The sequence below is a fragment of the Protomyctophum parallelum genome, assembly GCF_964188405.1.
Source record: "Protomyctophum parallelum genome assembly, chromosome: 22".
Taxonomy (NCBI): domain Eukaryota; kingdom Metazoa; phylum Chordata; class Actinopteri; order Myctophiformes; family Myctophidae; genus Protomyctophum; species Protomyctophum parallelum.
This window is the reverse complement of record NC_139714.1, coordinates 2,799,946-2,827,560: the sequence shown is the minus strand read 5'-3', so window position 1 is coordinate 2,827,560 and position 27,615 is coordinate 2,799,946. Positions and strand designations below refer to the sequence as shown.

General features: G+C 41.9%; 2 protein-coding genes across 2 annotated transcripts; one reads left to right on the top strand and one right to left on the bottom strand.

Moving 5' to 3' along the window:
- Positions 1-2,804: 2,804 nt before the first annotated feature.
- LOC310879682 (aldo-keto reductase family 1 member B1-like) lies at positions 2,805-15,580 on the top strand. The gene is given in 10 exon segments (XM_083794488.1): positions 2,805-3,032; positions 4,001-4,168; positions 4,775-4,891; positions 6,696-6,773; positions 8,042-8,164; positions 10,145-10,252; positions 10,256-10,348; positions 11,126-11,209; positions 14,437-14,519; positions 15,433-15,580. Coding segments are annotated over 10 exon segments (963 nt in total). The 5' UTR covers positions 2,805-2,966; the 3' UTR covers positions 15,476-15,580.
- A 2,205-nt stretch (positions 15,581-17,785) lies between these two features.
- LOC310879710 (aldo-keto reductase family 1 member B1-like) lies at positions 17,786-25,784 on the bottom strand. The gene is made up of 10 exons (XM_083794534.1): positions 25,652-25,784; positions 24,371-24,538; positions 22,426-22,542; positions 21,654-21,731; positions 21,312-21,434; positions 21,080-21,186; positions 20,667-20,748; positions 18,484-18,567; positions 18,221-18,303; positions 17,786-17,893 (listed from the first exon to the last, which is right to left on the bottom strand). The coding sequence occupies exons 1-10, from the start codon at positions 25,715-25,717 to the stop codon at positions 17,851-17,853; spliced, it is 951 nt and encodes a 316-aa protein (XP_083650660.1). The 5' UTR covers positions 25,718-25,784; the 3' UTR covers positions 17,786-17,850.
- Between the last annotated feature and the right edge of the window lie 1,831 nt (positions 25,785-27,615).

Sequence of the window (27,615 nt, the reverse complement as noted above, 5' to 3'; positions counted from 1 at the left end):
AATCCTCTCTACTATAGAGTGTGCTGACCATAATATAAGGAGTTCCTCCCTGTCCCCAGTTAACCCCTGGGGGTCAAAAAACCTTAGGTTTCGTTTTTGACTCTCTATCCTGATTGGACGAAAGGCTGGGTCCCACAGCCAAAAACGAAACCTACGGTTTTTTGAGTGAAATCACTGAATATACCTTTAAGCATCTCTTGCAACATTGTTTTTAATTGCGCGATTTTATCTCCTACTAATTTCATATGACACATATACATTATACATACCTTTTATATAAACATTTTAGGAGTGAATCCATATATGTTTCGATGCCTTTGGCAGCCACTCAGCTGGTCAAACAATGCTGCTCCGCTGTTCTACAGTGAGGACAAAACGTAGGCCTACGCCAGCTCCCGAGCAGACGTGGGTTTTGAACGTTGTCACGTTCAATTTCAAGCTTTGCCGGAAATGTTAAATGCCGAAAATGTCGGTAATTTCGGCGTGCGCCCATATTTTGGCGTACGCACGGTTGATAAATGAGGGCCTAATTGTTGTTCTCTGTCCCTGTGTAGGAGGAGAGTGCCAGCCTGCTGTGGTGTGTCTTGGGGATTGACACACCTGGTCCCAATTATCCCTTTGGGTATAAAAGCAGGCTGGCTGAGGCCATTCTCTCTCTCTCCCTTGCACAGGTCACACTGCTTGTTTGATTATGCTTGTTTGAAGTAGTTTCGGTTCTGTTGCTTTCTGCACTCGCACATATAGTCCATGTTCACACAGCCATACACACTTTACACTACTGATGTCACTGACCCCTCACACCTCATACATCTTGCACCTTTTAAGCCTTATTTAGTTATAAATAAAATAATGTTAAGTTTAATCCTGTGTGTCGTCTCCCTTTTTGTCATGATGTGAGCCAGTTCATGACAAGATGAGCCTATTCCCACTATAGGCTGAGGAAGAAATGCCACTTGACAGTTTTCAAATCAGCCTCATGGTGGCGCTACAACAGACCAAGTTGCGTCACACACACACACACACACACACACACACACACACACACACACACACACACACACACACACACACACACACACACACACACACACACACACACACACACAACAAACATGTTTAAATTACTCCTAAACATTTTGCCAAACATCACACACTCTTATCCTCCTGGTGGAGACATGTGCCCAGAAGGGCACTTTTTCTAGTTAATTTCTGCATCTCTTACGGCCCATTTAACCATATAATGCATTTGGATGGCAGATCTGCAAGTTCAGTGTCTTGAATGAGATGTGCTGTGAGTTTGCATATCTGCTATTTTCCAGCATAGGACCGTTGCACAGTGAAGTATAAACAAGGCTTTTAGGATTTATAAGTCATTTTTAGAATCCTCCTCCTCAGGAGCATCCACGGATATCCCAAGCCGTATATATGGACGGCAATTCGAAACGGCCCCTGTAAAATCTGAATCCCCCCACCCCTTTTTCCCCTCACCGTAGGCCTATATGTTTCTTTAGCCCCCCCCCCCCCCCTTTTGACCTCCACAAAACAAACTAACTATCCTTACACCTGGGAAAAACTGAATCCATTCTCTTCGGATCAAATAGTAATCTCAGCAAGGCAGATGGCTTCTTGGTTAGAGTGGGTGACAATATTATCACACGAAAAGATGAAATTACCTACCTAGGTTCCATCCTGGAGGCCAATCTTTCCGGTGATAAAATGGCCACCAACGTAATCAAAAAAGTCAATCAAAGAACAAGATTCCTTTACAGGATCTCCTCACTGGTCATTGGTCAACAAAAACACCTTGAAGACCTTAACAGGAGCCCTCGTACAAGGTTTCTTTGACTATGCATGCACCTCTTGGTACCACAGCACCTCAAAGGCCCTTAAAACAAGACTCCAGACCTCCCAAAACAAACTGGTCAAGCTCATACTTGGCCTCACCCCCCGAACCCACCTCACCCCTGCCCACTTTGACAGGCTGGGATGGCTTAGGGTCGACGACCGAGTACAACATCTTGCAATGGGTCTGATCCACAAGATTCGATACACCACCAAGATACCCATGTACCTGTCTAGATACTTCCTTAATGTAAACGAAGTCCACACCCACAACACCAGAGGGAGTGTAACAAACCATGTACAACCCAGATTCGGCACAAACAAGGGACTAAATTATTTTCGCTCCTATGCCACCAAAATGTGGAACGCCCTACCAACAGTCATTAAGACATGTGAATCCCTTGACTCCTTCAAAACCGCTCTCAAAGGGCACCTACGGACGGCTGCAATTTGAAACTGGCCCCTGTAAAATCTGAATCCACCCCCACCGCCCCGCCCCCTTTTCCCCTCACTGTATATGTTTCTTTTCCCTTTTTGCTTCCTTTATGATGAATTCCTGTTCTGTTCTTTAACTATATAGAAGTGTCTATTTGTACGTCTCTAAATGTTTTGATGAATTGAACAATGTGGACCCTGTTGTAAACAAGTGTAATGCTTAATTGGGTCGTCCACTCACAGTTAACAGTCTTTGTATTGAGTTTGTGCTTGAAATGTACTGTAATTCTGCAAACTGTTAATCAATCAATCAATCAATCAATCAATCAATCAGAGTAGCGACACGCTTTGATCTCGCCGGCTATAGTTCCAAACATTGCTCCTATATGACTGGAACTATCCCATTGACTCTACTATTCTACTATTACTCTGCACCCCCCCACCCCCCCCCCCCCTCCCTTCCTCCCGCTCCCAAGGCAACAGTAATCGATCGACGATGCTGCTGCCGATTCGTGCCGAGTAGGCTACGTGCCGAGTGCATAGAGGGCAGCGTTGGATTCGGCTCAGTCAGTCACACGACGAATCACACCACCATCTACCAGTCAGTTTAGAGTAGACTTTCATGTGGGTTGCTGCTCCTGTGAGTCCTGTTACAAAAACCTGTGTGTTCTCGTCCGTTTGGAGCAACAATGGCAACATCAGTGAAACTCAATACCGGTGCACAAATCCCCGCCGTGGGCCTCGGGACGTGGAAGGTGAGTCGATACGATTCATTCAACTTTCAAAGACAGATTAGTCCAGTCCTTGCAAATCGGGGTGTCGCTGGCCAAAACGAACAGATAGAAGCTAACAACAACAAACTCGCCGTGCGTTCCTTTTCATCTGAACAGAACTGTTCTTTTTGGCCAGCGACACAAATCGCTGCACGCATATTATTATTATTTAGTAGCACGACGTCACGTTGTGCTAATGTGTTTTGCCTTATTTGTACTGGCCATGCGGCTAGTAGATGTATAATTCGTCATGTATTAAACTTTAACGTCGCAAACCCCCCGCCGGTAGTTGTTTTAAGTTGTAGTTTCAGTTATATGGCTCAAAATCGAAATGTTGCTCTGTCACTGTTTGCCAAATACATTTTAGTTGTCACTACTAGTTGTAATTCTGCTGATACGTAGGTGAGTGTTTTTATTTAGATGTCAAACCAGATGTGAGCTGAGAAAATAAACCTACAGGCAACTTTCCTGTAGTGTTCTGGTTCCATGAAAGATAGAATTCCTGTTTCACTGAAATGCCAAGTCAACTTCCACTATGCACTGTCTGTAAATTAAGCCATTGCATGTACTGAGAGAGAGCCTATTGTCTGTCTCAAATGTTCAAGCAGGCCTTCTAAATTAATTTAGCTCCTATGCCACCAAAATGTGGACTCCTTCAAAACTGCTCTCAAAGGGCACCTACAGACGGCTGCAATTCGAAACTGGCCCCCGTAAAAGTCCCCCACCATCCCCTTTTTACGTTTTTTTTTTTTTTTTTTTTTTTTTTTTTATGGAAGTGTATATTTGTACATCTCTAAATGTTCTGATGAATCGAAAATGGTGGACCCTATTGTCCACAGTTAACAGTTTTTGTATTGAGTGCTTGACATGTACCTATTCTGCAAACTGTTAATAAATACTTCAATCAATCAAAACCTCCATATTTATCCCCACAATCTTGCCTTGTAAAGTCTCCCACAGGCAAAGTGACAGAGGCAGTGAAAGCAGCCATCTCTGCAGGCTACAGGCACATTGACGGGGCTTTCGTCTACCAGAACGAGGCAGAGGTGGGTGAGGGTGTCCAGGCTATGATCAAAGATGGCGTGGTCAAAAGAGAAGAACTTTTCATGGTCAGCAAGGTAGGTCATCGTGTGTGGGTGAGTGTGCATATCAGTGCTGCACTGCCAAATGAAACTGCAACTCAAAATGCTAGCTTTTGAACAGGCTATGGTCAGATTAAAGGAGAATTCCATGCTAGAAGCCTTTCTTACCTTTATTTGTAGTTGATACGTTCCCACCAAAGAGGTCCAGGTGTTATTTTGTGCAGAAGTGCATTTTTGGCCATTTCCCCTACCACAAGCCCTCCAATTAATTTAATTGAATGGGGCATTGGGGTGTTGGCATTGGGGCTAATTCGCTTATTTCCATCGCTCAAAAATCATTAGCAAAATTAGCAATTTAGCACAAAAACCCAACCCCCATTGAGGGCTTATATTAGGGGAAATAGCCAATAATGCACTTTTGCACAAAATAACACCTGGACCTCTTTGGTGGGGACGTAACAACTACAAATAAAGGTAAGAAAGCCTTCTAGCATGGAATTCTCCTTTAACCATGGCATGGAATTTGCCCTGTTCACTTAATTTCCATTTTTAATTGAAGTGATTGTGCTTTAGGTTTCTCCTACTCGGATGCACTTGGTTGTTAGGTTGATGACACCTTTTGACTTTCTTGTTTTCTCTCAGCTGTGGTGCACCTTCCATGAAAAGTCTCTAGTGAGGGGAGCGTGCGAGAAGACCCTTAGTGACCTCAAACTGGACTACCTGGACCTCTACCTGATACACTGGCCCATGGGTTTTAAGGTACAGTATGTTCAGCCGTTTATCCTGTCCTCGTCTGAGGAAAATAATCTGTGTTTACCTTTTAGAAATGTCATTCTCAGCAATTAAGTCAATCAATGTTTCTGACGTGTACATAGCCGTACATCTGTCCAGCCAATAAACTGTTGCAATGTTGTTTTTAGGCAGATATTGTTTCTATTTCTGCCTTGCCTATTCCCTTTTCTGTTGCTTGCCATCTGATATCTGTCTGTATTAATATTTTACATTCATACTGTTGTTTCCCCGTTTCCATGTTTATTTTGTGGGACCTGTGGATGAAAATGAGCATCTTTGTTGTATTTTCATTACATAATAGTACTGTTCTTTAGTATGCACTGTTTCATCTATATAAACAAATTAAAGTATACACAGTGATAATCTGCATTTAGCCCTGCTTCCTGCTGGCATTTCCATTATTTTCATTATGCTTCTGTCATTGTTGTGGTTCGTGTGGATAGTATCTTAGACCATGTCTCTGATGAGATTACCAGCTCAGTAGCCTTGTGGTTAGTGTCCGACATGAGACTCTGAGGTCGGGGTTCGAGGTCGGGGTTCAATACCTGGTCAAGTCCTAACTACCAAAAGCTATAAAAATGGTACCCACATAATGCCTCCCTGCTTGGCTCTCAGCATAAAGGGTTGGATTGAAAGTAAGTCCCTGTTAAATACTAGTGTCATGTCCAGGGGGTGTATGTACTTACTTGTACATAAAGCTGCCTCATGCTACGGAAACGGCTCCTGACGAATGGGCCACATGGCTCAGAAGTCAGGAACCGTTGGCTCCCAAGGCCAATTCCCATGGATTAAAGTTCTCAGTTGCCAGTACCACGACTGATTTCAGTCATTCGGATCCCATATAGAATTCAGCATGTCTTCTATGGAAGTGTCATGTCATGCACCGAAAATCGGCCATCTACAAGCTTACAAACACGTTGCACTGTGACATGTTGTAATCTTATAGATAGCCTTTTTTCGGTTATTTTATTTGTTGTTTAAGATTAAAGTATTTTAAGTGGCTAGTGCAGTGCACTGTGCTTTTCAGTCGCAACATGTGTAAGCACAATGCAAGGAATGAATGCATTCGCCATGTATCCAAACTTTTAGATTTTCTAAGTTTTGTTGTATTCAAGATCAGATTTTAGGCATGTTTAAGCCTCCAGGAAAATCCGTGTTGAGGTTCTTAATCCACTGTTTTTCATTAAAACGTCTTTGTCCTACTGTCCAGTTGGGATTGTGTTGAAGTCCAGCGCCTTTTAGAGCTTCAATGCCGTGAGCCATGAAATGTTGAACCAACCTTGTGGTTGTCTTTTTTGCATTGTTAATATTGTATCTGTGTTGTCCCAGCCTTGTAGCTATTGTTTTACCCGTTTCTCCGACATATTGTAAACCACATTTTTCACATATGATTAAATAAATGCAGTTGCTGGTTCTGGCTGTTATTTGTTGTTTAATCTCCAACACGCGTTCTATTTTTGACTAATTGTTTGGGTTTGAAGTATTCTGGTCCCTGGCGTGCTGGTGTATTGATTCCTTTTAGCTTGCTGTGTAGTGTGTGTACTAGATAGTCTTTAAGATTTTTGTTTTTTCTGTAGGCCGATATAATTTTATAATCTTTTTTTTTCACAAATCCCATTTTAGGACTTGGCCTTTTCAGTCTTTCAGTATTTTCAGTATTTAGCTTTAATCCAACCATGAGTTCCTGACGTGTTACCTTACCTTACCTCTCCTATGCCTAGTATATTACTGTACATGTATGCAAGACTGTTCCTTCTCTTTTGTTCTTCAGGCTGGCAGTGAACTCTTCCCTCTCGACAGTGAAGGAGAAACCATTAATGACAATACCTCCTTCGTAGACACATGGGAGGTGAGTGGGAAAGAATGACATAAGGCATCTTAGACATTAGAGAGGAACCACTTAACCTATTTTGGGCAGGAACCCCTTTTGGTGTTTTAAACATTACGTTATAATTTAGCTATTGAAAAATAGCAGTTCTAAAACGGGTAGTCCCAATACTTGATTCTGATTGGCTGGTTACCGTCACATGACCGGTGTAAATTCCACCGATAACCCACTCCTTCAATCACTGGGGCTACTTGCCGAGCAAAACAAGGAAGTGATGTGGCTCGCTCTGGTGGCGCAAAGCGTAGCTACTTTTGTGAATTCAATTGTTTTATTAGGTTAATATTGCTATATGTTTGTAACCGTTTTAGAAAAGCAATAAGCCACTCGAGGCCCCAGCTTACCGGGTATTTTACACTGGCTGGGGGGTACGCCCCCAGCCAGTGTAAAATACCCGGTAACCTGAGACCTCTCGTGGCTTATTGCTTAAATCTACATATGGCTTTGGCCCGTCTTTATTTGTCCTGGGTGAAAGGATAATAAAGGCTGATTTGTCAGGGATAATATGAGTGCTGACCAGTCCGCACGTACCTCTGCTCTGTGTGGTGAACTGCAGAAGGCACCTGACAAACATGTAAAATACCGTACGGATGAAAATTGGCTACCATACACGGAAGCTCCATATGGTGTAGTTGAATCAATGGCTGAGGTTACGCTGGAGTTTTATCTGGTGCAAATTAACCAAAACGCAGAGCAGAAAACAGTAAATACTAGCTATCAACAGTTCACACAGTAATTGGTCTATTTGCCAGAGTTACAGGCGTTGAAGGTAGTGGTGGGCAGACATAGTTCGAGTGAATGGTTCATTAATCATGTGAGCTCATTCACTGTAGCCTGACTGAATGTCTTATCTTGTTCAAACATCAGGTTAAATTGGTGCTTCCTCTTCCTTTTGTTAATTGGCATTTGGCCACTAGATGGCATGCTATTTCTACGTGTTGCCCCAAATACTGTGCCTCATGCTTTTTATTTCTACATGTTGCCCCAAATACTGTGTATCATGCTTTTTAAAGTTTTTTTTTTTTTTTTCATTTTACAAATATTTTCATATGAATCAAATGTAATGAAACGATTGAATATATTCTTTATACTAATTTTATATATGCATGACATGGCTGTGTCTAGTCAATGCAAGACTAAAATATAAATAATTATAGTTTGCCAATTCAGTATCACGTGAGGATATGGTGATCTTGAGGTCGATGCTTGAGGTTTGATGTTTTTTTTTTCAGGGCATGGAGGAGCTGGTGGATGCTGGTTTGGTCAAGGCTATTGGTGTCTCCAACTTCAACAAGGAGCAGATTGAGGCTGTCCTCAATAAGCCAGGCCTCAAGTACAAGCCTGCCAACAACCAGGTACTGTACACCATGTTTGAGCAATGGTTTGCTTAAAACACAGGCTCACATTAAATATAGGGTTCAGAAGATATAGCCTGCAGTAGATTAATCAGGGTCATGGGTTAAAGGTGCATCTATTACAGCTGCAGCGAGTTTGCAACAGGTGAGCTAGATGACAACAAGATTATTCAGAAATCGAATCCAAAGGGAAGTACGCACATTTAAAGAAGAATCTACAGGTGCTGAACAAAAAAAAGCCATACCTGACGAAGACCCGTAAGGTTCGAAACATTGTGTCTACCTTATCAAATAAAGTATCCTGGGAGCTGTAATACAGTGTTCGGACTGCCTTCCTTTTCCCAACAACATTATTCAGCTCATGGTTTCCCTATGCAGGCAAAGTAAGTAGTTAAGGTTCAGACACCATGGACATAATCATAACCACTACTGATGTTATATCTATAGTGGATATTAATAAGATATGAAAAAATAAATGACACGGTAAATGATCATGTAAATGAGAGTATCAAGACAAACAATTGATTGCTACAAAGGTACATTTCAAACCTAGCATCTGTCTAAACAACATCCAACATAGCGTTCTTGCATTATTTTATAAATTTCCAAAATCCAACAAGAAAATGGCCACACTCTTTTACCAATAAGTGCAGAAACACACAATGGTATTTAGACCCCCTTCCGCCCGCTTCCAGTTTAATTGAAAATGACCGGGCTGGCAGATCGATGGCTGTTGGTTTGGAGCTAGTCAGAGCAGTGCCTCCCTCAGGGCTATGTAGATCAATTAGCTGCTGCCATTGACCTTATACCCGATTCCAGATCCAGTCCACCCTTCACCATAAATGTCTTCTATGTCTGGCTACAGCTTTCTTATTGCATTACAACATCCTCCTCAAGCCCTTTCAGTAGGAGGCTGCCTGTGCTTTGTGTCTCTGTGCTACACAGAGTTAGGGGTAGTTGTTCTAATTGATTATAGAAAATAATAGATAATTTATTTTAGTTTTACATACATACAGTACATACATACATATATACTGTAGCAACATTATTGTTCTTTTTTCTTTGGTAAGTTTGGTTACAAGGGAGACATCAAATAATTTAGTCAAGCTGAAAAGGTTTGGTAACCTCTGGATTATACTAGAATGCCATTTGTACTGCAAAATACAACACATTAATTTTACGCAGTACAAAGATGTCCCGTTAGGTTACCATGTGACGTGGTCAAATAAGGAGACCGAAGCCCTCATCAAAATATGAGGACGAGCACATTAATCTATTGCTTAAGGAAACGCATAAAAACACACTATCTGTCTGTCGTGCGTAAACATGGAGGGCTGTCACTGTGTGTGGGGATCCGAGTGGAGACTTTCTTCATATTGTTCTTCACATTCGGATCATTTTGCGCTCCCGTCTCTGCAGTGCCTCGTTCATGTATCCTGGCTAATAAGCCAGACTCAAATCACACTGTCGTGTGGTATTTGAGTCTGGAGATGCTGTGTATGGATCTTGTTTCCCGGGGGGCTGGTTCAAACATTTTCTCTTTGACGCAATTGGTCAGAGCTACTGTCAGTCAAAGGTCTCAAGCATTGAACGTCACTGTACCAAAGCCCGATTGGCTACACCAGTTCTCTGGTGTAGGAAATGGGCGTACAATTGAGCCTCTCCAGACCGTAATCCACCGTCAGGCAATTTATTTTTTGCCATCTGCTGATTCGGTCTGGCTTGTTCATGTGCCCAAAAGAACAGTGGCTGACACACACACACACACACACACACACACAGTCCCCGACGACACACTGCATCCGTTACCCTCACTTTACGTCAAAAGTCCTAACTATTACTCGAAGTACACAGCCAGTGTGAAGGCAAACCGCAGCAAATTAAATATGCAAGAATCGCAACTTCTCCACCCATTTGCATCGAGTCTACCGAAGTATTAGGTGAGAATGTGACCTTAATGTGTCTTTTGTGTGTCCCCAGATTGAGTGCCACCCGTACATGAATCAGGAAAAGTTGATCAACTACTGCCACTCGCAGGGCATCTCCGTGACAGCCTACAGCCCCCTGGGATCCCCCGACAGGCCCTGGTGAGACCCAACGTTAACGTTCTATTTTCACACATGTATACTGGATGATCCCAACATTAAGGCCATTGCAGAGAAGCACAAGAAGACGTCCGCCCAGGTAGTGCTGACCCTTTGTGACGTCAGACACAATGTGATGTTAGACACTGGCCTCGCTTGGTGCAACAATGTAGATTAGTTGACTAAGGTCACCTTTATTTAATAAACAGTTAATGGGGCTCAGATAAGGCACTCATTGTACCATGCCTACATAATGGCATGGATGTTTATTTTGTTTGCAAGATCATTCTTCACAGTTCACACCAAAAAAAGCAAGGTAGATCATAAAACTTGAATTAGGCTCCTTACTTATGCTGCTTGATCACGTACGTATATAATTGGCATTATTCTTTACGCCATGCTATGCATTCTTATGCATTTTCTTCCTGCTGGGTAAACGTGGGTCTACTCCATGCTATGCATGCTGTTGGGCTACGAGTCTCTAATTTCAAGGGACAGTAGGTCGGGAACACATTATTAATAGGTCATGAGCTTTTTTCGTGTGTGTGTGTGTGTGTGTGTGTGAGACTTGTGGGGTTCCAGTTGGTTGGCAGTGCTTGACCTGAGGGAGCGGGAGTTAATCAAACTACAACTAGTTTACCTAGCATATGGGACATGTTCTGTGTTTGCATGCATCAGTGTGAGTTAGCACACACGGTTGTGTGCTGCATGCAAGATTGCATTAATTTGGCATCAGCCAGGAAAAACCTTTTAGTTGTGAGATTTATTCTTGCTTCAATCCATGCTGACTGCATGAACCACATGGCTGTTGTGAGATACACAAGGGACTCACTTCCTTGACTCTCCCTAACTCCCTACTTCTCTCTACCTGTTTCAGGTCCTGATCCGCTTCCAGATTCAGAGGAACATGATCGTGATTCCCAAGTCCATCACACCACAGCGCATACAGGAGAACTTCCAGGTATCTGGGCTAAGTCTAGGCTCATTCAAATAGTTTTCCAGTGAGAGAATGTTGTATAGACCGATTCCGTACCGGTTTCATGGTCGCAGCCTACGTATTTCCTGTAGGCGGACTCGACATAGCTGCGGGAGTAAAACCCTCACCAGGCGCACCTCTTCCACTACAGTGAACGGCAGAGTGACTGATGTTAGTTTGCCTCAAACTTTACTCCTTTACCTGCTTTTTTACTAACACTAACATTACAAAGATGCCCAGAACATCGAGATGAACCTGTGTAGTTTATGGCTGCTCCAACAGTAGTGGCAACATAAAAAAACAAAAAAAAAACGGAATGTCTAATATCCACCTCGGTGGCGGAGACCAGAGCCATTGAGTAATGGTTGAGACAAAGCAGTGAAGGGTCCTGAAAGATACGTAATTTCAGTCTTACCCAATACCCAATCTTTCTGTTTTATGAACACAAGGCTGCTGTATTTTATACCTCATAATAAGCATTTAAAGTATGAGGTATAAAGTACAGCAGCCTTGTGTTAATAAACAGAAAGATTTGGTATTGGGTAAGACTTGCGTTATGTATCTTTCACTGCTTTGTCTCAACCATTACTCAATGGCTCTGGTCTCCGCCACAGCGGTGGATATTAGACATTCCGTTTTTTTTATTTTTTATGTTGCCACTACTGTTGGAGCAGCCATAAACTACACAGGTTCATCTCGATGTTCTGGGCATCTTTGTAACGTTAGTGTTAGTAAAAAAGCAGGTAAAGGAGTAAAGTTTGAGGCAAACTAACATCAGTCACTCTGCCGTTCACTGTAGTGGAAGAGGTGCGCCTGGTGAGGGTTTTACTCCCGCAGCTATGTCGAGTCCGCCTACAGGAAATACGTAGGCTGCGACCATGAAACCGGTACGGAATCGGTCTATAGGTGAGTTGTTCAGACTTGGCTTTGTTGGTGACATCAGTATCTAACCTGGCATGGCCAGACTAATGCGTAGCTATTAAGCCTGTCCCCTAGGAATCGAGCTTCGGCAGGAATCTTCGAGCGTACGTCCATCGTTTTTAATACATTTTTAATAAAAAAACAAAACGTTTGAGCACCGATAGAACGTGCTTTTAACCAAGCTGCTATGTGAGGGAAAAAAGACTTTAGAAGTCTCGTCTTGAAAATAGCTGATCTGCAAGCGCACGGCGCGTCTACTCGTAGATGCGACACGTTGTGAGCTTGCAGATCGGATATTTTCAGCATGATGCACTCATGACAACCAGCGCTACGCAAAAATAAACAGTTTATGAAGAACTGTTTATTATAATATATATCCCATGCCTACAGTTAGGCCTCAAACACGTTTATCTAGCTACTAAGTGTATGGGACGGTCTGCTTGCATGTAGGCTATCTGCGTGAAAGAGCACTGTAGCTGTGAAAGTGCATGTCAGAGAGATTACATATTGCAGAACCTTGCAGTGCGGGCTGGACATTCTTACATATTTTCGCTGTAATTTTTTTGTTTTATAACTAAAAAGGAAATAAGTGCAACCCATTCATTGAGGTTCGAGTGCCAACTTAACAAGCGATTGTCCGAAACTTTTAACGTTTGGAGACGGCCTTAGTAGATATTAGCCTGGAACTTCGTTGTGGAAGATTTATTTCCAATGGGCGGTTACAAACAGATTCCAACGTCACAGCAAAGCGTTTATCTATTCTACGTCCGAGCATAGACATGGTAACGCCCCACCTGCCTCTGATGACACTGCCCGTCTTGCCCCAATGGTCTCACCAGACTGTCCTCCGAGACCCGAGATTACTATGTAGTGGGAAATAATAGTACAAGAGAATGACAGCTTGGCACGCGCGACAGTAACTTGTAACTTTTATTTTTGTAGAAGAGGCAAACTACCGGTAATTGTTTATGCCGTTTGCTTTGATTGATCACGTACGTTGTATGATTTGATTTGGGTGTGTTCTAAATTAAAGTGTTAGTGTGGATTATCGTGTATTAATCAGGGGGGCAGTCAGACAGATATTTTGTGAAGCCACTGAGGAAATCGGGATTTCCTGAAAGTTCATATAATGGCCAGTTGTGGCGCTGTCATTGGACCCAGAAAAACCCATAGCCCCATAGAGGTCCATGTATTTGGGCCCAACTTCACCTAGACTGTATTACCTTAATAAACATGGTCATGAATACTTTCTGCTTCCAGTCACTAGTTTAAAGTCACATTTCTAATGTCATAATATTCTTTTTGGAAAATGATGGTCCCATTTATGAAAAGAATGACCATAAAGTTGCGTATGTTCTGAGGGGCGTGGCTACCGTTACAGTCAATGATCGGGATTCCCCTCCCACTCGAGTCAAAATAAAAACCAACGGAGAAGAAGGGGGGAAGTCCCGCCTCGTTGTCTGGGCCAGCCAATGGACCAGCTGGGCCCAAACGGATCTAGAAAGATGGCGACTTACAATACAAGGACTGACAGGCTTCATTTTACGTTCATGTTAGACCCGGAGAACGCTTTGTCCATATTTTTTACAGTCTATGGTATTAATCTAATTATAGTAAACTAAACTATTATACTAAAAAAAGATAAAGATCAAGGGAAAAGAGACCTTTTTACAATACAATAATGTTTCAAGTTTACACTACACATATCAAATAAACGGCATAAACAATATTAGTTTTACTCTTCTACAACACATAAAAGTTACTGTCGCGTGCGCCAAGCTGTCATTCTCTTGTATTATATCGTACGTATTTATTTCCCACCACGGAGTAACCTCGCAGCAGACTACCCAGCATATAGCTATCCACCTCGGAGGAAAGTCTGGTAAAGGACGGCAGTGTCTGTAGGCCAATCGGAGGCAGGCGGGGCGTTACCAATACCATGTCTATGCTCGGAAGTAGAATAGATATACGCGACAGCAAATAAGTCACTTTGAATAGTGGGCTCTGATTGGTCACCCACAACTCTGGGTGAACTCTCCCCAGGATCTCTTTCCCCTGTCATCACAGTATCTGCACTTACAGGTGTGCCTCGATTTTATTATTTTATTTTAAATGTTTTACATTTTCATTTTAAGCCAGACAATCTACAAGCTCTGTCTGATCGCAGCTTGTTGATCAGCTTTTTTATATATATATATTTATTTTTTACACATTGATTTTAGCCCTTTTTTAATCATCATTCTGACTTCACCTTGTGCCGCTAAAATCCTATGTATGTATGATCACCACAGGTGTTTGATTTTGAGCTGTCTGAGGAAGAAATGAAGACCGTATTAGGATTCAACAGGAACTGGAGAGTGTGTCCAATGCAATGGTGAGTTCAGTATTATAATTTAGGTTTTAATTAGCATTAGTGGAGTCAAAAGCACAGAACAGATTGCAGTGTTTAGGGCTGCAACTAACGATTATTTTCATAATTGGCTGATTAATTAGTTTATGGCGATGGGGGGGCAACAAAGCGTGACATTTGATATATGTAGATAAAAGTTTTCTGCCCCACAGCGGTGATTAGCCGCAATTTGCAACTCTAGATTTTTTTACAATCTGTTGAATCTAGAGTTGCAATACCCTCCATCCACTTCCTATTCATGATTTTCGGTTTCTGATCTGCTGGTCTTAAATGACGTTAAACTCACCAACATTGCAGCTGTAGTCCAAGCTTGAATTATCCTCTTTCAATCTGCCGAGCTTGTTTTTCATAAAAATCCCCCGTAGACATGTTATGAGTTACTTTCTGTCCAAAATATTCGCTTGTTTAATAGAAGGCTGTGCGTGATGGGGCGTCACACTGCGTCTGCCTCTTCTTTGGGTGTCTTACCTGCGCAGGTAAGATTCTATTAAACAAGCGCTCCCCCTCACATCTTGTTTTACGGCACGTTGCAAAAATACAATATGGCGGCTCGGATTGTGAACTCTTGGAATATTTTGGACAGAAAGTAACTCATAACATGTCTACGGGGGATTTTTATGAAAAACAAGCTCGGCAGATTGAAAGAGGATAATTCAAGCTTGGACTACAGCTGCAATGTTGGTGAGTTTAACGTCATTTAAGACCAGCAGATCAGAAACCGAAAATCATGAATAGGAAGTGGATGGAGGGTATTGCAACTCTAGATTCAACAGATTGTAAAAAAATCTAGAGTTGCAAATTGCGGCTAAGCGGTGATATGGCTTGTCAAGATATGACAATTTCTATTGTTTTTCGTCTTTGTTTCTTCACCATACAGGAGCACGAAACACAAGGACTTTCCTTTCAACGCTGAATTCTGAGATGGAAAGAGTTTTTCCACAGCTTCACAGTTGATGCTGTAGTACGTGTGAAATATTTTCTCATTGAAACTTCTATTTTTGCCAGCATTGCTTTGTTATAAAACACACATGTATTCAGCAGGATGCACATAAAGTGCACAAAGACCCACACGCAGACTGCACTTGCAATACAAACTTTATTTATAGGTTCGTATTGCAAGTGCAGATGGTGTCTTTGTGCACTTTACAATTAGGCACACGCCCTTCAGTTACTACTTTATATTTTTGGAATATAACCCTCTATCCTCATCCTGACTACGCGAGACTAGCTGGAGACTGACCTTCGTTAAGACACAGGCTACACGAATATGGATCTTTTGCTAAACTGATATTTTCGTCCTCCGTTTTAGAAGAAATCCCTGCCCATATGACAGAGATATCTGAACAAACGCAGAAACGCATTTGTGTTTCAATTGTAGGCTATATTATATTTGATTTTATATTTACCTCTCCAAATCCCGACCCAACTTTTCTCTCCATATAATTTAAAAATGATAGCCACTTTACCATTGCTCTGGTGACTTGGCAAGTCCTGCACAGAAAATAATAGCACAAGCTGCATTTCTCACCTAATTATAGTAAAAATGATATGCGCTATTTAGCGGTTACATCATCGTTTCTGAAAAGCTCCATTTCGCATGACTACACAGATCCACTGATCCGGATATTTTACAAACGCAAAACAAATGGACTGACATCACTGACATGCTTTCCAAATTAATCTTGGAGTGGCCGTTGTGAAATATAGCCTAATAAGCAGTGGGTTGTATGTGAAAACCATTGGCAATATATAATTTACCTTTTGTACAATTAAAAGTATTTTTCCGTTGTAGGATAAAGACATCTTCAACTGAACTTATACAAGAGCACATATTATTTTGTATAGGATTTCACAAAGAGTAATGACAAAGTCTACGGTCAACTGGGAAAACAAACACAATGGGTTCTGTCAGCCAAACTAACAAGTTGCATTTAGGTCAAAACAAGACTTTGTGATTTTGCACAATGCTATATGCATTTATCAATGCACTGTTTGAACAGACACTCCTTATGTCAGGTTAAAAATATTTGTGGTGTTTGTTTAGTTCATAATATTTGAACACTATATGCCTTAGGATGATGAAGCACTTATCCGTGTTTCTTCTGATTTATGTCTGGCCTCACCAAAGTCATGCATTGTATAGTAGTCTTGTTGAGGAACAGTTGCATTGGAGGTTCAGTTGCATTTCATGTCAGAATAAAGTTTTCTTTGCTTAAAAATATTTGGTATGAGTTTTCTCTGTAAAGGCCCCTAACCATTTTTCTCTCAACATAGAGTTGGGGCGGCACTTGTCGGTAGGGCTGGGATGAGGCTCTGCGTCATTCCGATGGGGGCTCCTCACTGGCAGGTGAGTCGGTAGGATTCAACATAAGTGATATCACACAAATGTGTGTGGAGAGGAATTATGGACGATTAAATTGGGGTTAAAATGGCTGAGGAAAATAAATACATGGGCATGATCTGGCATTAGAAATATTTAATAGTCATTGAAAGTAATGGACCTAAATTTGGGGAATAATGTCGGGCAAGGTTCTTGTATATTGTGCAGGAAGGACATTATATCAAGAGAGAGTGAAGCTAGATGTTGAATGTCAACAAATCAGTTTTTTTATTTTGTTAGTTACGAAACAATAATACAAGCAAATTAGTCGGGCACTTGCTTGAGAAAGTTTGTGACAGCTTTAAAGGGTCAAGCCTGTGTTATTACATTCCATTGTCTACTTTATTCTTTCATTCTTTATTCGGATTTGGATCCCCATTAGCGTCCACTGTCGCAGTAGCTAGTCTTCCTGGGGGCCACATAAAACATCACAATATAAAACAAACTAGATATTCATACAAACGACTGACTAAATCTCTAAACATCAATATCAGCCACATAGTTAAAAAAACTAGTGTTTTTAAACACTTTCAACATGAATTGTGGCATTTAAGAATACACTGCATATACACATACTGTATGTGTACATTGTACACAACCCAACGGTTATGCTAGGAACAACAAATCTGGCTGGTACAGTCCATTAATCACTTCTAACCTTATAAATGTACTTGACCCGGGTCACCTATGGCTATATACTTGGTTCGCTCTTCCTCCCCCCCCCCCCCCCGGCCCCCTCTACACCAAATCTCTTCACCAAAAGTATCTGATCTACAACTCACCATGCGTCTCAATGCAAGCTTTTTTTTTTTTAACTCTTGCCCCAGAATAGGGACGCTAGGGTACATGACTATTTTCCCGCAAACGGACAGAACTTCAGTCTTCGGTCCTAAATGCGGTCAAGCCCCTGATGAATTAGTATTCTGCATTCAGTGGAAAATCTTTGTGGTTTGAGCCCCTGTAGAGAACAGAAGAGGAACTTAGATTAGAGGTCTCTACTGCAACACACCTTTACATGTAAAGTAGTGTATAGGCATATATGGAGACCGATCCGATAGATATGCAGATATGTATTGCATAACCGGGCGGGGCATGGATTCCCAATTTGCATCGTTCCCTAGTAGATTGGTGCCCAATGGGCACGGTCTAGTTTCTATTAAAATAAATTAAACATCCGACACAAATACATCCACATCCATAAGGCATTTTGTAAATTATACATTGTCACCAATAAACAATATTACATATATTATTTATTGTACAGTACATGAGTATGTCCACTCACCAGTTCATGGGGAAACCTCTCCAGTTCCTGTTAAAACTCTGAATGGTCTCCATGTCTTCTTCACTCAACTTGAAGTCAAACACCTGAGCGAGAGACAGACAGACAGACAGACAGACACAGAAGGACAACAGAGTCGGCAGATCTGCAATAAGGAGCTAAGGAATCTCTTGCTATTGTACATTCAATCATGCAATGACTTACTGTACCCCCCCCATCCTCCATCAGGGGTTTTTGTTCCACAATGTGATTGCACAGTCAATTACCTGGAAGTTCTCCTTGATTCGATGTGGCGTCACAGATTTGGGAATGGCGATCACGTTCCTCTCGATATGGAACCTGATAAGAACCTAGAGAAACAAAATAATCTAATCTTTTAAAATTGGCTTGAACGCAGACTGCTTGGTGCCTAGACAAACATAACGGGACCCTTCATATATGCAAACGGCGTGAAAGGCCAGCTTTGGCTTGTTTGATGAAAACGTCCTTTGATTATGTTTCTGTAAAGATCCTATACTGTATGCATGTGTGCTTAGTTAGGGATGTTATTAGCTACACAGCCTCATGGTATTGAGCAACTACTAAGAATTTGTTCTTAATCTTGCCCTGCCTGGTTAAATAATCTTGCCCTGCCTGGTTAAATAAATATTAAATACAGTAAAATGTAACTACCTCCTGAGAAGAGGTTTAACCCTCTCGTACTGTAGCTACAGAATGCAAGTTTAAATTTGCTAGAGTAAAGTAACACATTCTCAGATGGGTAGGTGCCTGGACCTTGAGATTCCAGCTAGCTATGTAGTTCATATTGAGCATGATGTTTTCCTTTTTTATCTCAAGGTTTTTCTACACTTCAGAAATTACAGGTCTACAAGCTAAGAATGCATCACAATGCAAAGTGTTGTGAGCTTGTAGATTGGCTACTTTGACTAGAGCCCACCTATCCGGTTACCATTACAGTGTACTGTACGCTTACTGTACTACACAGTAATACTAGCTAGAAGAAGAAAAAAAAAAGAATTAATTGGTTAAAGGGTGACTTTTGCTAATGTATTACCTGAAACGTTTCGTTCTATTGTAAGGACAGACACTTTAATGTACCTACTGGAGACATCAGAATGCATCTGTAATATGTGAGATCCATCCCTGCACTTCCCCACTGCTCCCAATAGTTAGGATGAGTTAAGCCCTAACCACACCACAGGGTCACATGCAACTCCTTGGGTCCAAACGGTTGCAAGGAGTTAATGCTAAAACTGTCTTGACCCTTTGGTGTGGTTTGGGCCATTGAGTTCCATACGTTGAAGCCATAGACTGTAAAAAATATGGACAAAGCGTTCCCCGGGTCTAACATGAACGTAAAATGAAGCCTGTAATAATATGCTAATTCCTGATGTAAGTCGCCATCTTTCTAGATCCGTTTGGTACCAGCTGGCCTTTGGCTGGCTCCGTTTTGTACCAGCTGGTCATTGGCTGCCCAGACAACGAGGCGGGACTTCCCCCCTTCTTCTCCGTTGGTTTTTATTTTGACTCGAGTGGGAGGAGAAGACTCTTGAGTGGGAGGGGAATCCCGATCATAGACTGTAACGGTAGCCACGCCCCTCAGAACATACGCGACTTTATGGTCATTTTTTAAATTAATGGGACCATAATTTTCCAAAAAGAATATTATGACATTAGAAATGAGACTTTAAACTAGTGACTGGAAGAAGAAAGTATTCATGACCATGTTTATTAAGATAATACAGTCTAGGTGAAGTTGGGCCAAAATACATGGGCCTCTATGGAGCTATGGGGCTTTTTGGGTCCAGTCCAGCGCCACAACAGGCCATTATATGAACTACCGATTTCAAATGAGGCTTCACGAAATATCTGGCTGACTGCCCCCCTGGTTGAATCACTGGTCAATGTGGGTCAACGTGCAACAAGACATATCACACCGCAGGGACAGCGCTAAAACCGTCTTTAAAAGCAGAGGACATCATTTTGTGCAAATGTACAATTGTGCATTGTCTCATAAAGGGCAGCTACACTGCAGAATCTTGTGTGTAGTATAACTTAAACAAAAGACAACGATCCCTCTGTGCTCAAATACGGTCTGGAACATTGCCATTAGCACTGGAGACTGGCAGGTTTAATGCCACTCCAGAGGAAGAGATACTGCTTGTTATATGAAAATGAGATCCACTTTCTGTTTTACTGCTCTAAATATGATGACATAAAGAGAAGTATTTGTTAACAAGATGTCTTCTACTGTATTTGTAGGGATTTCCTTGAGTTAGAGGACTATGAAAAAATGGAGATATGTTTTGGTAAATTAGTTTTTGTTGTGGCTGAATTCATGTCAAGCTTGGGAGAGAAGACTGAACACAATAATTGTACAAACGCACCCAAAACAGGGGTCGAAATTATGATGATTATGTTAAAACTTAGCAACGGTTTGCTCTACTACCTGTGCTGGGGTTTTGTTGTACTTCTCAGCGATGGCCTTGATCTTGGGTTCCTCAAGCAGAGTAGGTTCATCTCGTTGAGCCCTTTTGGAAATGTCATAGATGTACAATACATGACACAGCATAGCTTAGCAGATCAGGCTGTACTATTGTATAATGCATAACAATTTGACCTAACACAACTTTAGCTTTATCACATTTTGGGCGGGAACCCCTTTTGGTGTTTTAAACATGTTATAATTTAGCTATTGAAAAATGGCAGATCTACAAGCTTATAGCGCGCCACTCGGTATGAGCTTGTAGGTCTGCTCTTTTTGAAAAATCGTGAAAATATTTATTTCAGAGAACTGGAGGATTTAGAATATATTTTTTTAATTCTGAGGTCAGGCTGAATGGGTTATTCGCCATCTCTCACCAAGGTCTGTTAGGGGACCCCAGGGGGCTGTAGGCTGTGACTGAGATATCCTGTGAGTGGCAGTAGTTGATCAACTTGTCCTGTGTCAGATACGGGTGGCACTCAATCTAGAGGGGGACACACACTCAATTTTATCAACGTCACGTGGCATGATCTTTCATCCTTGACCGAACGAGTCAAAATTACTTCTATTTTGGCCTGTTATAAAGGGTGTTGATGACTTTATGTGCACCTGGTTCGTGGCCGGCTTGTACTTGAGGTCTGGCTTGTTTAGAATGGATTCCGTCTGTGCCTTGTTGAAGTTGGAGATACCGATGGCTCTGACCAAGCCAGCATCCACCAGCTGCTCCATTGCCTTGACAAATGGAATGCTGGAATTATTATTTTCTTCTTCAGTTAAAATGTAGTGGAGTGGTATCTTTCTCATTCTCATCGTGCAGTGATGCTTCCACATGCGTGAAGGCAGTGCACTCATTCACTTGCTCCCTCACTAATACCGTTGCTTCCCCACACTTCCTCCCAAACTCACTCATTCGCTCACTCCTTAGTTGCCTTTATAGTCTTTACTGTTTACCTCCCAGGTGTCCAATAAGTTGCTGCCATCAGGAATGACCTTGCCGTCCTCATCAAGAGGAAATAGGGAGTCTCCTGGCTGCACATGTAGAAATAATAAACACAAACGGGAGGTCAGAGCAAGAGATTAACCCAGGATGTTGAGCAAATAAAATCTAATAAAAACGAAATTGCATTTTTCCCGATTGGCCTAAGATATAATATGCCAGGGACATTAAAATGACTCGCAGGACTCACTCCTAGCCTCCTAGGCCACCACACCACATGCCCGAGGGCAGTGATGAAAGTACAGATTAATATATTCTAATTGTATGTAGTGTAAGTGGTGAGGTTCTCAAATAAGCCCCTCTAGTGTTTCTCACCTCACCGGCACAACAACTGAACAGTCATCTTTCCTTTGGACATAATAACTAATTGAATATGTATTTGTATACATGTTGTGCAAATGAAATAATTCAAATAATAATTTTTGCCAGTAGCATGGAATAGTTTTTTCAGTTTTTGTTGTAACTTTGCTTGGATAAGTGCTCGTCGTAGTAGTAGTAGTGGTAGTGGTGGTGATCATGATGTTGCCATTTTGTGTAGCTTTATCTGATCCACAGACATCCACTTCTCAATGTCATAAAAACCCACAGATTTCTGCTAGACCTTGCATCTGTGTTAGCATTTTGATATAAGAGCAGATGTTCTGGGATACCTTGCATCGCCACATGGTGTCACTGTTGAAAAGAAATACCTGACCTTTTTCATTTTTTGATTCCTACTGTCTGTACCTGGAAGCCCATAGGAAAATGGACCAAATAGAGGTCCAGGTAGTCCAGTTGGAGAGCCTTCATAGTCTTCTCACACACACCCCTCACCAGGGAAGGAATGTGGAAGGTGCACCATAACTATAAGAGAAAACATTAGTTTATATAGTTTCAAAGTTGCATAAGGAGGGAGGACATGTTGCATGTCAACATTCTTTCCTCGCAGTCAAAGCTTGTCACTCCACGGGAGATAATTTGACATCTTGTCTCCTGACTCTTTATAAACAATATGGCTTATGGCTCTATGCAATCAGATCAGCTGCAAAGCAATTCTCCCTTAGTGGAATATAAAAATCATGGAACTTAGAAAGAATAAATATGGTTTAGGTATGTCCTCATAATAAGGTAGTATAAAACGCATGCTTTGTAACTAAAGGCAGTGGAGAAAAAAAACTGCCAGGCTAAATGTTTTAGCCTGGATTTAGTCCGAATTAGAGTAAGCCTCAAATTCTCTGGATTGTTGGTATAATCACAGACTCACAGTATGTAATACAGTAACAGTACTAGTAGTAGTGAAATGAGATCAAACCTGGCAGTGTAACAATAATACAGTGCAATAGTTATTAATAGTCAACTATTAATAGTTAACTATTAATGAGGTAGACCTTTATTGTTTCCGTTTCACCCAGCTGATGGTGTCAAAGTGAGTTTAATGTTGTTTAATGCAATCAGATAGTTTGTTTGGATGTAAGGGCTGTCAAGGCCAGAAAGTAACTCTTTTCCACTCAGTAGGCGTTCCCGCATAACTTCCGGGTATGATGATGATGTCACGTGCATACCCTCTGTCTCAGGGACACTTTGACACAGACTTGGCGGGCCTGGGTGAGAACCCTTCTGGCACCATGACTTTATGTATAACCCATTTTGAAGCTTCACTTTGCATATTTGAATGAACAGAATTTAATGCATGTGGAAACGATGATAATTATTATTCTATGGCAAAGTATTAGCCCTTTTTCAAGTAGATAGCCCTAACACTATATTGGTATATGATTTTGTCATTGTCATTCAATTCTATAGCTTATTATCTCGTTTTTTCCACCGAAGGTCACAGTTAACTATGGAATCGTGCATTTCCTGTCAGTGTGTTGGTCAGGCATGTGACATCACATGACATCATCAGGGATGGAGATCCTTGATGTCATCAATATTGGCCGGCAACTCTACATCTGACCTCCAAACGGAGCTGACCTGTTCTGACATCCATATATGTTGATCCCATCCATCCTACGGGGCGACCGTACCTGTTACCCTTTGTTTTGGTCCCACCCCGTTTGTGTTTAGTCTCGCCAGTCGCTACGAGTTGGAATAAAAAATCACACCCGTGTGAAGTGAGTGGTGCAACTCCGTGTGGGGGTCCCCAGAAGTTCCAGACCCACAGGACCATGGTCAGGGTGCCGGCCCGGTTCCGGCAAGCCGCCCCACATCCGAAACGGTAGAGAAATGACAGTTACCATGTGGGGGTCCCCGGGGAGTCCCCGGAACATCCAGACCCCCAGGAACGTGCCCAGGGGGCCGGACCGATTCCGGTGAGTTAATTACCATGTGGGGGTCCCTGTACTGTACTGTATTGTCACTGTACTGTACTGGCCCACCTGAAATCATCATATATACAGTTAATATGTGTGTGTGTGTGTGTGTGTTTGTGCGCGTGTTAGGTTGCACACAGGTGGTGAAAAACAACCATGCTATTTTCGTGCTCATACCCACCCAGCTAGCCAGCCAGCCAGCCACACACATAGCTCCATAAGGGAGTGGTTGCACCACTCAAAAATATGGACATACCAAACAAACTATTCCAAGACCTACTTGAAGAAACGTGTCGGATTCATCCGTGCACATCTTTGGTGCACTCCCACATGAACATGTACTTGTACTTACTGCGATTACTGCGTTCTGCACAACTCACCTTACTTACAATGAACAGCTCCTCTCTTTTGACCAGGCCTTGGTCCATCACGGCGTGGATTCCAGCACCCACTTCCCCTTCATTCTCATAGACGTATGCACAATCTATGTGCCTATAGCCAGCAGAGATGGCCTCCGTGACGGCCTTTTGGACATTTCCCGGCTCTGCCTGGAATCATCAGAATACAAGATTTCTATCAGCTTGTGCGTAGATCGTACCAGTGTTAATTTAGTCGACTAAAACTGTGTGTGTGTGTGTGTGTGTGTGTGTGTATTCAACCAAATGTAAAATAAGCCATTATGACACAAGGCCCACCAAAATCAGATTTAGTCAAATAAAATCTTATGATATTATTTAGTCGACTAAAATTAGACTAAAACTACAACTTTTCAGATGACTAAAATGATCGTACAGGTTAAAACACTGTTTAACTGTGAGGATTTGACTGAGTAGCAGTAGCGTATTTGTCGTCTCTAAGTCTGCTGTTCTGTTTGTGTAATCTTGTTTTATTTTGTGAGGCAGTGGTGGCCACTATCAATCATCATATCCAGTGTTTGGCAGTTATCAGTTTGAAATGATATTCTTTGTTCTGAATGTGTGCAAGTAGTAAATGCAGAAGGAAAAAATCAGTTTGATTGATGTACCGCCACTGCACTGACAATCGCTACATCTTGGGGGGGGGGGGGGGTCCCCTTGTTTCAGAGTGGTAGATGGTGTTGCAGTCAAGGGAGACGTCACTCACTTTAGATTGCATATCAGACAATAAGTTGGAGAGAGTAGGCTATGGCTCTCAGATTTTTTCTCAAAAGGTCAATCTAAACAGTATTTCTAGCCAGGGTATCCACATTCAACTGCCGTGGAAATTTGGGAGGGGCGGCATCCGGATCCTCTCTTCTAGGTCACAGATTTACATCTTCGGTATTTACACAATGGAAATAAGCTCACTGACTTTTTGGGGTCATCCTTTTGACTACTGTGTGCAATCTGCATTCTAATGTTTTTTTTTGTTTTTTCTGGTCAATTAAAACTAAATGCCCATATTGCAGCTAGAAAACAAAAGTCCCCTTTGGCTTTTATGAATTTCTACAAGTGCATGGCTGTATATGACCAAGGCTTTAGTGTTAAAGACCATACTTTAAATATGAAGCAGCGTATGTCAGTAACCTATTGACATACAGTATGTACAATAAACCAACAGGCACCATTGAAACATGAGGCTCCAAGCTTGAACAGACAAAGTCTGAATGAATACAAGTGAAACGACTGAATGTCTTGCCTTACCCTCCACGTTCCTAGGCCCACCACAGGCATCTTTGCTCCGGTGTTGAGTGTGACAGACGGTATCATGATGTCGGTTTGATTTGCTGCTGTAGAACTACCAGTACAATCTATCAGCCTCTCATGGACACCTCTGCGAGTCTGTGTGTAAAAACTGGGATTTAAAGGCGCCTGAACAAGCGAGAGAGAGAGAGAGAGAGAGAAGGGGGTGGATTGCAACCCACTTATGTAGTCATTCTATTGGTAAACAGAAGAGTGGGACGGGTCTATGTGCGATTTCAGGCTCCTGCCCTAGAGCCTCCCTGTAGGAACATGACTCAGCACTTTTTAGAAAACTCACATTTTGTACTCACGTAAAGTACAAATACCTCAAAACTGTACTTAAGTACAGTACTTAAGTATAATGTGGGCTAGAGTTAGTAGGCCTAATAGTCGGACAATGTGAACAACTACACGTCAAATGGTTCCACGTTTCTTTTTCTTCTTTTTAATATAAACTTTATCCCACGATTTTGCAACCCATTTTTTCACCCAGTGTCAATTATCGAATGTAATCCTGGACGCTACACTTCCTCTGCCAACCTGGGGGGGGGGGGGCAGCAGAGTGACCTCATGCTTCCTTCTATGCATGAGGAGTCCAAGCTGCTTCTTTTCACCTGGCAGGGGGAGCTTACCCGGCCAGTTCCTTTCCTCCCCATCAGGCGCCCCGGCTGGCCAGGGGGAGGTATCGTTTAGAGACCAGGATTACTGCATGTTTTTTGTGAGGGTACCTACCCTAGGGGACACGGGGAGAGCATGCATGTTTTCATTTTTATTCTCCTTTTGAATATGTATGCTTTGTAGCACTTTGAGATTTGTTTCAAATGTAAAGTGTGTTATAAATAACATTTATTATTATTATTATTATTATTATTATTATTAGTAGTAGTACTAGTATTATTATTATTATTAGTACTAGTAGTAGTAGTATAGTACTAGTATTATTATTATTCAACGTGAACGCGCACTAGCAGCGCCGCGCACCCAGGTTCGGCAACACCACTTTCCTCTCATCTGTCCTGGCCGCTAGACGCTAGTTTTTCTCGTGTTTCTAGTGGGGTTTTTTTTGGAAAAGATCAAGATGGATGGACGGTGGACGGCTCAAACTAAGTGGGCACACCCAGCACAGGTGAGTAAAATAACCATGAAACAATTAATAACCAAAATTAAGCTTGTTATGTTGTCGAATGTCTACCGTTAATTTACCTTTATTCGAGTATGGTGTAAGACAGTTAACGTACGTCTTCAACTTACAACTATAGTACAACACAACGTTAGCTTGAATTTCTGTTCTTGTTGTTCGGCATTCAACATCATATTGATTGATTTTAGCCCTTTGGTTGGTGTTTGTTACTTTGTTGTGGTTTATGCAACGTTATTGTTTGTTGTACAGTATACCAGTCGTTTTTGGTTGGTTTTGTGTTGCAAACGCCTGGCCAGTTGCTGGCCAGCAAACGCCTCAAAAAACCGTTTGCTCAACAACTGATGAATGATTCTTAGACATTCGTTGTTTTAGGTCAGTGGTTCTCCAACTTTTCCATGTCAAGGACCCCCAAATTGACATTTATTAGCCCGCGGACCCCCATTTGAAGAGATGTGCCAGGGACCCCCATAACTAAGAGAAGACTTTTACGGCTCTAGCAGAGATTCTCAACCCGTTTACTTTCAAGGACCACCAGTTTGACATGCATTAGTCTACGGACCCCCCAATTAATGGCATTTCTATCTATGGGACCCCCAATTTAAATTGTAAAATCAATGTTAATGTAACTAACGGGTCTATTTGGTTCCGTGTGTACACTCTCCGAGTTACAGACCCATAATGGATGGTCCATTTGGTTCCTAACTATAATTTTTCTGGGGACCCCCTGGAACTCCCTCTCCCCCACTTTGAGAACCACTGCGTTTTAGGTGATCCTTTGAACGTT

Bases quoted from the DNA above. Each gene is read 5' to 3' on its own strand.
- LOC310879710 (XM_083794534.1), bottom strand. From the start codon at position 25,717: ATGATACCGTCTGTCACACTCAACACCGGAGCAAAGATGCCTGTGGTG. The intron at 24,539-25,651 runs GTAAGGCAAGAC...TGATGATTCCAG, and splicing joins TGGGCCTAGGAACGTGGAGG to GCAGAGCCGGGAAATGTCCA. The intron at 22,543-24,370 runs GTGAGTTGTGCA...TTTCTCTTATAG, and splicing joins AGCTGTTCATTGTAAGTAAG to TTATGGTGCACCTTCCACAT.